General features: G+C 43.7%; 1 protein-coding gene across 1 annotated transcript in view; it reads left to right on the plus strand.

Moving 5' to 3' along the window:
* Positions 1–577: 577 nt before the first annotated feature.
* Positions 578–12,649, plus strand: part of TOM1L1 (target of myb1 like 1 membrane trafficking protein) — a 47,059-nt gene continuing 34,987 nt past the window's right edge. The window contains 4 exon segments of the mRNA XM_017852864.1: positions 578–992; positions 3,743–3,827; positions 6,312–6,349; positions 6,352–6,389. Of these exon segments, the coding sequence (XP_017708353.1) occupies positions 935–992; positions 3,743–3,827; positions 6,312–6,349; positions 6,352–6,389 (219 nt within the window). The 5' untranslated portion in view covers positions 578–934.

Below are 12,649 nucleotides of genomic sequence, written 5' to 3' on the forward strand. Positions count from 1 at the left end.
TCAAACTCGGACCTACATTCCAAAGCAGACCTAAAGCCAAGCATACTCCTTGCCAGAGGAAACGGAAAGCCCCTCTCCCATTTTTAGATCAGGCTGGAAAACACGGCTCCCAGAAAGTGGGGGTTAGAAAACAAGAGCTTGTGTGGCGGCGCCCTGTGGTCCCTCGAGGAAACAGGAGAGACAAAGAGGGCCTGCTCCTGGGAAGCCCTAACTTCGAAGCCAATCCTTCCTCCTAGACATCACCTACAGCTTTAAAGGGCAGGGCGCAAACCTCCCCTCCCCGATCTGTAGGGCGAAGGCAGGTCGAGGGTAAATATTTCTAGTTATGCAATTTATTCAGTGGTTAACTATTTATTTTGTGGGTACCAGACACCGACCTAATCGGTTTACGTCCTTCCCTTAATTCTCACAATTCTGAATTTGTGTTATTAACCCCTTATTATCTTTGGTCTACCAAGGGCAGCCAAAGAGGCACAGAGAAGAGTGACAATCTGCCCAGCAAACGGGAGGATCAAAGCCCGGGTCTCTACTTCCCAAACTGGAGATCTTGGGCTGCCTGCTCCTCCTGCGCGGGGCGAAAAGCCCACCTGGGATCCGAGCGGGCGGCCGCGCCACTCTCTCTCGCAGGCTCCATACGCCCGCCGCTGCCCGCCTGTACCACCTGCAGCGGGCAGCGCCGCCTCCTTGCCGGTCCCGCAGGGCGCGCTGCAGGTGCGCGGGGCGTCCCGAAGCCCCGCCCTAGCGTCCCTGCCCCGCGCCCCGCTCCTCACGCTCGGTGCCCGCGCCCCGCAGCGGCAGCGCACAACGCACCGCCTCCGCCAGAGCCAGGGAAGCGCTCGGGCGAAGAGGAGGAGCCAAGGGTACCGAGCGGGTGGAGTCGGGAGCCAGAGAGCGGTGGAGGCGGATTTCCTGGGCCCGGCCCTCTGGCGCTACCATGGCGTTTGGCAAGAGTCACCGGGATCCCTACGCGACCTCCGTGGGTCACCTCATAGGTAAGAAGGCGCGGGGAGAGACGCCCAGGGAGGCAGGGGACCGTGGGATCCTTTCCTGCTTAATGCATTCTCGGCCTGCAGAGGACGGAGTTAGTCCAACTTGGAGAAAATCCTTCCCCTCCCCCAGCAACTTTCCCAGGGCACCCGCATTCCACCCGGCCCCCTTTCGTCCGTTTCCTTCTTGGCCAACTCTCTCTAGAACCCGCAGTCCTCAAAAATGTACCTTCCTTTCGATGCCTCCTGGGGAGTGGAACCAAACAGGTGAACCGCGGGAGTCAGGCATGGAGTGTTTGGGCCTCCACGAGGAGACACCAGAAACTTCTCTGCCAGGGGAAAGTTATTCCTAAAGGCACACTCTCTAGGGCACGGTATTGTTATGCCCGTTTTACAGATCAGAAGAGGAGGCTCTGGGAGACTAAGTGATGTGACCTTACTGTGAGGGGCAGGTCTCCCCAAACCAGTTCTCAATAGTGCCAAACTTATACAACCTGGATTGCTTTTCTGGGTAAACAAAGAGAATGAAAATGCTTGGCATTGGAGTGAAGAGGAGGGGAACAGAGGAGCCATCTGGGGACACGGAGGTCTCTTGCAGGCCGCTAGGGACTACACCGGCATCCACCTAAATGATTTCTCTCTCCTCCAAATGTACCTTGCATGATGTATGTAGAAGCCGGTGATTGGACTCTTACCGGCACCAGCTCACTGCTCCTTCTTTTCCCTGATTCCTCCCTTGGGAATTGGGTGTGGCACGAGTGCATATTAATGCCAGGCAAAGTGTGATGATGTCAGGAACTTAGTGGGGTGAGGAAATCGTGAGAACCTAGTAGTTGTAGTAAAGAGGCCGGATTTGGAAAATTTAGATCACAGCTCTACTAACTGCTGTGACACTGAATACACCACTTAAACAGAACCTTAGTTTACACATCCTTATAAAATGGTCAGAGTAGCTACCATTGAGGAGATGCTTTCCCTTAATGGCTATGCTTTGTTGGATATTAGAATGAACCCTGAACAGAAATGGGTTCAGACTGTATCTTCATAGGCAAAAGAAACTTCAGCAATTCATCTACTTAATTTTTTAATTCTGTAAACATGGACTAACTGTCAGCTATGTGTCTGGACCTGGATCAGGCACTGGTGAGGCCAAGGTGAGACGTGATCTCAAACCTGAGGGAACTCACTTTCTTGTAGGGAAGACCCGCACAGTTTTGTGCCGCACCTTTGCAATGCAAGAAAATGCAAAACACACAAAACTTACCAGAAGGGAGAAATGAATTCTACTGTGGCTTCGAAGGGTGAATGGGAGTTTTCTAGGAAGATAAGCTTTGTCCGTTTGATGTCAAATTCAAGTTTTGTTTTTTGCTTTTTTTTTTTTTTTTTTTTTTTTTTTTGAGTGTCGCTCTGTCACCCAGGCTGGAGTGCAGTAGCTCTCGACTCACTGCTACCTCCGCCTCCCGGATTCAAACAATTCTCCTTTCTCAGCCTCCGGAGTAGCTGGGACTACAGGCGCACGTCACCACGCCCAGCTAATTTTTGTATTTTTAGTAGAGATGGAGTTTCACCATACTGACCAGGCTGGTCTCGACCTCCTGACCTCAGGTGATCCACCCGCCTCGGCCTCCCAAAGTGATTGGGATTACAGGCGTGAGCCACCGCACCCGGCCTTAAGTGGTTCTTTTCCTTGATTGAAAGCAAGCTAAATTTTGGGGTTCCCCGAAACAAGTCCTTATTCTTTCTTTCCCTTCTCTATCCTTTTTGTTTTTTTCTCCACTTCCCCCAGAACCCCGTGTTTTCATTCTTAGGGATCTTGTCCTTCTCTTAGGAAGATGTTAGCGCATTCATATTGAGTGTTCCATTACCCTTTCCAGGTAACATCTTGTATTGCCTGATTATCTAATGATAGGGTTCCAAGTGCAGAAGCATTCTGGTCAGCCTGGTGCAGCTGTGGTTAGTTTCGATGCTTATTATTATTAGTTTGAATAGTTACTCAATGCCAGTTTGAAATAATTAAGGCTGATAGTAAAAGTGTATGCAATGGAAGTTTTTACGTAGTTGAGATAAGCAGTGTCTTTGCAAGTATTGGTTGAAGTTATAATAATTGGTAAAATTAGAAGGAATCGTGAGATTAAGATGATAGGAGAATAAATATATTACTTTTATTTGGAGTTGTGCCAATATTTGGCTCCTAAGACCAGCGGATTACTTCTCGCCTGTAAAAATTCTTTCCTCCTGTCCCCCCAGAGAATAAATTGTTTTTAAAAACAAACAGTGAGACCAAACAACCTAGATTTGAATGCCAATTCTACTTCATACTGACTGTATGACTTTGGTAATTTCCTAACCTCTCTGAACTTCTGTCTCATCTCTAACAGTGGGTTAAATGAGATTGCATGTGACAAAATACGTAGCACTATGCAGTTCACCTTGTAGGTAGCTGCTCACTAAGCCCTAGTTCCCTTCTTTGAAAGCCAGGCAGGTGGAGATTTAGCTGGCCTGTCCTGGGCCTGTGGCCAGGTGTTGTGCTTGCAGTCTTTATTAATAGATCACTCATTACTGTTGCTGCAACAGCACTCCGAACTTGGGTTCTGATTGATTCCTGAATTACTGAGAACTGTTCCAAAAAAAATCACTTTGCCCTTTGGCAATATACACTTAATGACACTTGCTAGTGCAGCCTAGGCAGATTATTTCAGGAATACCAGACATTTTTTATTCTGTCGTAGCTCAGACTCAACAGCTTTTCTTGGCAGAAAAGGCTACATTTGCTGGAGTTCAGACTGAAGATTGGGGCCAGTTCATGCACATCTGTGACATAATTAACACTACCCAGGATGGGTGAGTACAGCATAGTTTCCCCGTATTTGCCTCTGATAAGAAGCATCAGAACTACAGCACGTTTTCTCTTGCAAATGTTTCAGTTTTGTTGTTGAAAGAGTGTTTTCGTCATTCATTAAGTGCCCTCTACCTTTTGAAGACTTGTCAGATTGAAATATTGGGGCAGCTGCTTGCTTCAACATGCGGAGTGTCTGTAAATCCACTATCATTTTCTCCTCTTGGCAGTTTCTTTAACAAATTTTGTCACTGTGAAGCTCAAATTCCTTCTTTTAAAAGATTGAAAANGGGTTCTGATTGATTCCTGAATTACTGAGAACTGTTCCAAAAAAAATCACTTTGCCCTTTGGCAATATACACTTAATGACACTTGCTAGTGCAGCCTAGGCAGATTATTTCAGGAATACCAGACATTTTTTATTCTGTCGTAGCTCAGACTCAACAGCTTTTTCTTGGCAGAAAAGGCTACATTTGCTGGAGTTCAGACTGAAGATTGGGGCCAGTTCATGCACATCTGTGACATAATTAACACTACCCAGGATGGGTGAGTACAGCATAGTTTCCCCGTATTTGCCTCTGATAAGAAGCATCAGAACTACAGCACGTTTTCTCTTGCAAATGTTTCAGTTTTGTTGTTGAAAGAGTGTTTTCGTCATTCATTAAGTGCCCTCTACCTTTTGAAGACTTGTCAGATTGAAATATTGGGGCAGCTGCTTGCTTCAACATGCGGAGTGTCTGTAAATCCACTATCATTTTTCTCCTCTTGGCAGTTTCTTTAACAAATTTTGTCACTGTGAAGCTCAAATTCCTTCTTTTTAAAAGATTGAAAAAGGCCAGGCGTGGTGGCTCACGCCTGTAATCCCAGCACTTTGGGAGGCCGAGGCGGGTGGATCACGAGGTCAGGAGATCGAGACCATCCTGACTAACACGGTGAAACCTCGTCTCTACTAAAAATACAAAAAATTAGCCGGGTGTGGTAGCGGGCGCCTGTAGTCCCAGCTACTTGGGAGGCTGAGGCAGGAGAATGGCGTAAACCCGGGAGGCGGAGCTTGCAGTGAGCCGAGCTTGCACCACTGTACTCTAGCCTGGGCGACAGAGCGAGACTCTGTCTCAAAAGAAAAAAAAAAGATAGAAAAAGAGAGATTGTTTCCTTCTTTAAGAGTATCTCCAGCTCCCATTGCCAGTATTTGATGAAACCGTCAAATATTATCAAGAAGCTGGTTGACTCCTGGTGGTGACCTATTTCTGCGCAATTGTCTTTAGTAAGCAGGAAACAATCTAGCAGTCTTTTTTCCTCCCTGTCACAGGACAATTTTTTTCCTTCTGAATGTCAACTCACCCATGTTTAGCTGTATTCTTATAGCATGTGCTATCTTTTGCCCTTAAACTTCTTAAACTTTAGAGAATCGAAGTTATAAGAAAAAAGTCATTAAGAAGAACGAACTGGTTTGCATGTAGTCAGTTACAAGTTATTCTTAGGAATACAATTCTGGTAATTTTCCTGTGCATATTAAAGTGATAACTGACAGTAAAAGAGATTTAGTCTAGCTTATGTTGATAAAGAAAACATCAAAATTGTTTATTATAAATAAATGGAAAGTACTTATGGTTAATACTTTTTTTTTTTTTTTGAGATGGAGTCTTGCTCTGTTGCCCAGGCTGGAGAGCAGTGGCACAATCTCAGCTCACTGCAAGCTCCGCCTCCCATGTTCACGCCATTCTCCTGCCTCAGTCTCCCGAGTAGCTGGGACTACAGGTGCCCGCCACCTCGCCTGGCTAGTTTTTGTATTTTTTAGTAGAGACGGGGTTTCACTGTGTTAGCCAGGATGGTCTCGATCTCCTGACCTCGTGATCCGCCCGTCTCAGCCTCCCAAAGTGCTGGGATTACAGGCTGGTTAGTACTTTTAAGTGTGTATGGTATTTTTCCTATAATTCTATTTACCATGTTTAGTTCCTCTGGGAACATTTTCATTGATAATATCAATTCATTGATAATACAAAAAGAGAATCTTAAATTTGGACCCTTATAAACAGTTCTTTGTAATGTAAAATTGTGGCGTATTGGCAGCTGACCTAGTTTGTTGTAATTCCTCTTACATCCCCTTGTCTGTAGGGTGCTCAGGAAATACTAATAGTTTTAATAAAAATGGTAACATTCGTTGTTTCAGAAGTTGCATTTTCTATAAGTTGGTTCTGTGCATTGATAGAGGGATACAGGAATGAGCACATTTCATGGGTGGTGCTTTCTAGGTAATAGACTTGTACAAAAATACTTTGATTCTCATAAGGGGATAGGTGGTATTGTCTGTATGTGTGAAGAAATTTAGGTTCAAGAGGTTAAGTCATTCGTGTAGAGTCCCACAGTAGAACCAAGGTCTTGGTTTTCTCCTTAGCCATTCCTCTCTCCAAATGCATGTTGCTTTTCAGAGAGACTGCTTGTTTTCAGCAATGCCTAAATTGGTGATTTCAGTGTATTTATTACCATAGGCCAAAAGATGCAGTGAAAGCTTTGAAGAAAAGGATTTCCAAAACTACAATCATAAAGAAATCCAACTTACCTTGTCAGTAAGTACTTTAATTTTATAATTAAGACTCAATTTCTCAAGCTATAGTTACATTTTTAATCCTGGGTAAAAAATAAGAAGCAAGTATTCTGAGAAAACTAATGGGTTAGCTAATAGATTACCTAAGAGTTGTGTACAGTATGAGTTAAAACTCTTCATTTATGAGAATTGCAGAATAAAGAAAGTTTAGTTTTTTGTAATAGCATTTAATTTCACGGGAAGAGCTTGTTGCTGAAAAATCAATTGTTCTTGGTCAGGAGATAGGAATTAGTGGTTAACATGTATCATACATGGTGAACTGATCAAGAACTTTGTGTATTGGCTGGGTGTGATGGCTCATGCCTGTAATCCCAGCATCGAGGTGGGATGATTGCTTGAGCCCAGGAGTTTGACAATAGCCTGGGCAAGATGGTGAGACCCTGTCTCTACAAAATATTTAAAAATTAGCCAGACATGGTAGCCTGCATCTGTAGCCCCAAGCCACTTAGGAGGCTGAGGCAGGACAATCACTTGAACCCAGGAATTCAAGATGGCAATGAGCTATGATCATGCCCCTGTACCTCAGCCTGAGTGACAAAGAGAGACCTCAACTCTTAAAAAAAAAAAAAAAAAGTTTGTGTCTGGGCACGGTGGCTCACGCCTGTAATCCTAGCACTTTGGGAGGCCGAGGCAGGTGGATCCCCTGAGGTCAGAAGTTTGAGACCAGCGTGACCAATATGGTGAAATCCCGTCTCTACTAAAAATACAAAAAGTAGCCGGGCGTGGTGGCGTGTGCCTGTAGTCCCAGCAACTCGGGAGGCTGAGACAGGAGAATTGCTTGAACCCAGGAGGTGGAGGTTGCAGTGAGTCAAGATCACACCACTGCCCTCCAGCTTGAGCAACAGAGCAAGACTCCTTCTTAAAAAAAGAAAAAAAAAAAAGAAAAAAGTTTGTGCATGTATTAATTAACCATAATTTAAGATGAGGAGAATTGAACTTTTGAAAAATACCTCCCTGTTAGCTTTCTACCTCACTTGAACAGCTTTGTGGAATCCTGAGATGCTCTCAGCTCATTAAATTCCAACCGAGTTCTGCTGCCTGGCATGATTTGGAGAATGTTCTATGTTGGTTTAAGCAATTCTCCTGTGTGTTGTATTGTCTGTTATTTAAGTGTGGACTCTTATTTGACGTGTTCCCATTTTCCCACCATCCTTGGCCATATGACCTCTTCAGTCACGTTGGTGAGTTGTCCTTTTTACTTTAGTATGTGTTGCAAGCCCTGCCTGCTGCCTGAGAGTGAGCTGTGTAGCTTTCTGATTTATTCTGCACGCCTTTGTTTATCTCAGCCCAGCCCAAGACTGTGCATGGTCACGGCACTAATCAGCCAGCATCACACTGCCTTAGGAGCATTAGTCTTTATCAAGAGGACTTTGGGGCATATGTGAGCATAGCTCCTGGTTTCTAGTTACATGTAGAAGAAAATGGACATCTTGCATAGGCTCACTGAATGAGCAGAAATGCAATGAACAGTCTTCATGATTTGATCATTAAAGAAACCCTTCACGTTGGGATCTGAATATAGTTTTAGAGGCATTTTCCCTCTTCACTTTTTTTTTTTTTTTTGACCTCTCACCTATCCTTAACTCTTGAAGGTCACAGAATGGAGGAGATTGTGGAGAGAGGAGTGAGGCACTTCTGGAGAAATCCCGGAATGATGGGTCACTGATAGAAATGCCTGGCACCTGAGCAATGTTCTTGACAACCCTGTGAAGTAGTTCTATTATTAACTCCATTTCACAGATGAAGAAATTGATTTATTTCCAAAATGAAAATAGCTGTTACATAGCACAGGCAAGATTTGATCCCAGTCCTCAGATTCTAAATTCCATGCCCTTGCCTCATACCTCTTTGTTTCTCAGAACGAATCAAGCCTCTTAAAAGAGCAGGCTACTGTGTTTCCTTTGTATCTTTAGTTTCTTCCTGTGTAGTACAGGGCCAGGTATATCAGATGTTGACTGGATTAATGATTAAGCACCACACCCTCATACACACACCTAATCCCATCTCTCCTAGTATCTGGGAAGACTCAAGGGCTAATGGAAGGTACTGTAGAACCAAAGTAGAAAGATGGGTAGATGTACCCTTTTTCTTGGATTTTCTTTAAATAGGCCTTTGACTCTTCATATCTTCATGTGGATTTCCCCAAGCTGTGTATTTAATGGTCCAGTCACCTCACCTCAGACTACTCCCTGCCTTGCAGAGGTGTGCTTAGGGCCTCAAAACTGACTTTAATATTCACGTAAGCCATTCATGTGGTATATCTGGGATATCTCAAGGGTGCCAAAGGTTAGGAGAATTGAGTAAGGAAGAGAAGGGCAGAAGACTAATTTATGCCCCCTTCAATATTTCAGCATGGGGTGGTATTAGTTTTGCTTTTTACAGGTGTTCACCATTCATAACAGTTTGCTGCTTTCTGCATTGTGCCCAAGCCTACTTGATGTGTCAGTGGTTGCTTCTTAATCCCACCTCCATATCTTCTTCCATCATGGTTCCCTCACTATGATGATGGACCAGGGACCCTCCTTGAGGAAGCTGGGTTATTCCAGAGTGTCGTGCCTCTGGCCCTCTATTTCTCTTTGGGCTTCCACTCTTCCTTCTCATCAGGTAGTCTAATCTCTCAAGCCTGACTACCAGCTCGCTGCCGTTCCCATGATCTCTTCCACCTCAGATCGGTAGCTCCCTTACCTCATGGTTTCTGTCCAATGTGTGAGAACAAGAGAATCTAAAGCCTGTGCCTAAAAACAGGCAAGAGTCAGAAGTCAGAATACACCTTCATCCTTGGGGTCACAGTACATTAAAGTCAGGAAAAACACCTGGCTTTTCCTTGGATTTTCTTTAAATAGGCCTTTGACTCTTCATATCTTCATGCTGATTTCCCCAAGTTGTGTATTTAATGGTCCAGTCACCTCACCTCAGACTACTCCCTGCCTTGCAGAGGTGTGCTTAGGGCCTCAAAACTGACTTTCATATTCACATAAGCCAAATTTAATTATGAGGGGAATTAGTCACAGAAGGAGTCACCCATGTCTGTCAAACGCAATTATAAGTTTACTAGTAAACTCTTTAAAAAGTAATCCCTATATATGACATTTCCATTTTATTAATGTAAAGTGATGAGAGCCTGTCAAATTCAATTATAAATATTCCTTATGTTATCTGTCATGTTGAGTTCTCCATGGATGTGTTAACCTTGATTAGGCTTTAATGGAACTGACTGTACTATGATTTCCTACCATCAGTCGGTAGAGCAGTTTTGTGTTTCAGCAGAATTTTGTTTCCAGGCTTTATTACTCTGAGCCAGGGAGTATTCTCTTCTTGAATGAGTCAATTGTGATAAATCTCAGCAAGAGGCTACTATTAGTGTCAAATGGAAAGTGGTTGAACAGGTTCCTAAGAATCAATTAGTTAATAGGCCTTTGTGGAGCTCCCCCTAAGCAGTGAGCTTCAGGGGTTTCATAAGATGTGTAAAATGTGGTTGAAAAGAATAATGAAGGAAAAGCTTGGTTTATTCTCCTTTGGCAAATTTACCAGTGAAACAAAATATCAGGCTGGGTGCAGTGGCTCATGCCTGTAATGCCAGCACTTTGGGAGGCCGAGGAGGGTGGATCACTTGAGGTCAGGAGTTAGAGACCAGCCTGGGCAACATGGTGAAACCCCGTCTTTACCGAAAATACAAAAATTAGCCAGGCATGGTGGCATGTGCCTGTAATCCCAGCTACTCGGGAGGCTGAGGCAGGAAAATTGCTTGAACCCAGGAAACGGAGGTTGCAGTGAGCCTAGATTGTGCCACTGCATTCCATCCTGGGTGACAAAGTGAGACTCTATCGAAACAAAACAAAACAAAGCAAAACAAAACCATGTGGTTGTGCCCCCAGGAGCTTGTTGCAATTGGAGGGACTGAGAAGACTGACGCCTCTAGGCTGGGGTAGTCACCTTGGTGAAGGCACTATTCATGGCCCAGGTGTAGCTCTGATGGCCCTGAAACCTGGTTGTTGTCATTGTGCCTGGTTTGGAAATTTACAGTGAGAAAATCTCTTTTGATTCCAGCCCTCTCTTAAAATACTTAGGTCAGCTAATCATCACATTCAGTCCTGCTAGGAAGTTCTCCGTGGAAGATGATCTAAATAGTTGCCATGTATTGAGGTCCTGCTTTGTGTCACGCTCTTTGTTATGTTTCATTTGGGCCTTTCAACAAGTCTGTAGAGGGAGATATTATGTCCATTTTGCAGATAAGGACACTGAGGCTTAGGATAAGTGATTTGCCCAGCTAAGCCCAAAAGATCAGTGAAGCCTGGAGTCACCCACTTCAGTCTCTCTTTGTTCCTTGGCTCCAGAGTTTTCAATCCCACCTCAGATTATGGATTCTTATTTGTCTTATTTCCAAATATAGGTTATCTGAACACATTTGCACCAAGTTCAATTTCAGAATATGTGAAAACGACATATTTAATTTTAATTTAATTTGCCACAGTAGGTTTTATTACTTATCTGAGTGAGTTGGAGGGTGAAAGAGGTTCTGGTGACATAATAGAGGAGGTGATGTAGAAGTAATTAGTCCTGGCATTCTTGATTCTAATGGGAAAACACAAAAGGCATGACTACTAATCTCCAGATGTTCACATTTTTAGCACTTCATGTTGACTCTTTGATTTTGTGCATGTTCCTCCTGGGAGTGTTACTCATTATCATAAAATCTTGTTGCACCAAAGATAAAAATTAGTTTGTGAGGGCCAGGTGCAGTGGTTCATGCCTGTAATCCCAGCACTTCAGGAGGCTGAGGTGGGTGGATCACCTGAGGCTAGGAGTTCGAGACCAGCCTGGCCAACGTGGCGAAACCCCATCTCTGCTAAAAATACAAACATTAGCTGGGCATGGTGGTGCACGCCTGTAATCTCAGCTACTTAGAAGGCTGAGGCATGAGAATCACCTGAACCCGAGAGGCAGAGGTTGCAGTGAGTCGAGATTGCACTACTGCACTCCAGCCTAGATGACAGAGTGAGACCCTGTGTCCAAAAAAAAAAAAATTGGTTTGTGAATTATTTAGCAAGAAATACGCCTAGGGAGAATGAGACTTGGAGCCTATGTATTTGCCTAAGACTGTACAACTAGTTAGGTGAAATATTTCTGTAAACTCACATTGAGCTAGAGGCACGTTTCCTTTCAGCATTTCACCCATTAAAAACTCATTATACTCATTATAATAATCCATCAAGCTAAATGGCATGTTATTCAGCTTTCCAACTTTGTCTTAACCTGCAGTAGTATAGATTCATCTTAGTATGTTTTGGATTTTGCTTTTATTTTCCTTTGCCTTAAAGGTTTTCGCTGTATTTCACACAGCTACACGTGCTCACGTTCTGTGTTTTCTGATTACTTTCTTGGTCACAGTGCTTTAAAACTATAGCGTTCATACCTGCTGCCACTTTATGTATTTCCACTAAAGAGAGACTAAAAATACAAAGACAAAGCACGACATGAAGTCCATTTTTAGGGCTTCTGTTCTGCAGAGATGATTATCCTGGTCATGTTATGGTTTCTACGACCTTTCTAATTTGAGGTGGTAGCATGGAAACTAAAGATTTAATTTTGTTTTTAGATTACTTTTAGAAATCTACTTTCTGCATGCAGTTCTTCAGTATTGGCTCATTCTTTCTTAGTCAAGTTTCTGCTCATGTTGCTTTATTGCAAATGTGTTTTGCAAGGGAACTGATGTTCCTTAGTGCATATTCTTAACTGTATAACACCCCATCCTCCAGGAAACTTTTCTTTTGACTTTACCAAAGGGGTGCCTTATGTACTCCTGATTTTGTGCTTCATTTTCTGTCAGTTACTCTTTGATTGCCTTCCTTGGCCCATGTAATAGGTGAACCCTAGTGTTTCAGCCCTTCCTCCTCTCTTCTCATTGTAGGCAGCCTTGATAACTCACTTTTGGTCCTTCACTCTCTTGGACTACAGCTGTGTGTGTCCAGCTCACTGCTAAACACCTACTTAAATGTCCCTTATCTTTTGAACTCAAAATATCTAAATTTCAGCCCATCATTTTTACCCCTAGACCAGCCATACCACCCCCTCTTCCAAATTTCCATCACAGGAGTCCTCATGCAGAATGAGAGTCACTTAACTTTCAGTCATCTTCATTTTTTGACCAGCACTGTCATTCAAAGTTCTTCCTTCATAATTCTGTCATGACTCCTTTTCTTGTACCCACATCATCTTAGTTTA

This window comes from Rhinopithecus bieti, unplaced genomic scaffold (genome assembly GCF_001698545.2).
Source record: "Rhinopithecus bieti isolate Rb0 unplaced genomic scaffold, ASM169854v2 scaffold_35291, whole genome shotgun sequence".
NCBI classification, from domain to species: domain Eukaryota; kingdom Metazoa; phylum Chordata; class Mammalia; order Primates; family Cercopithecidae; genus Rhinopithecus; species Rhinopithecus bieti.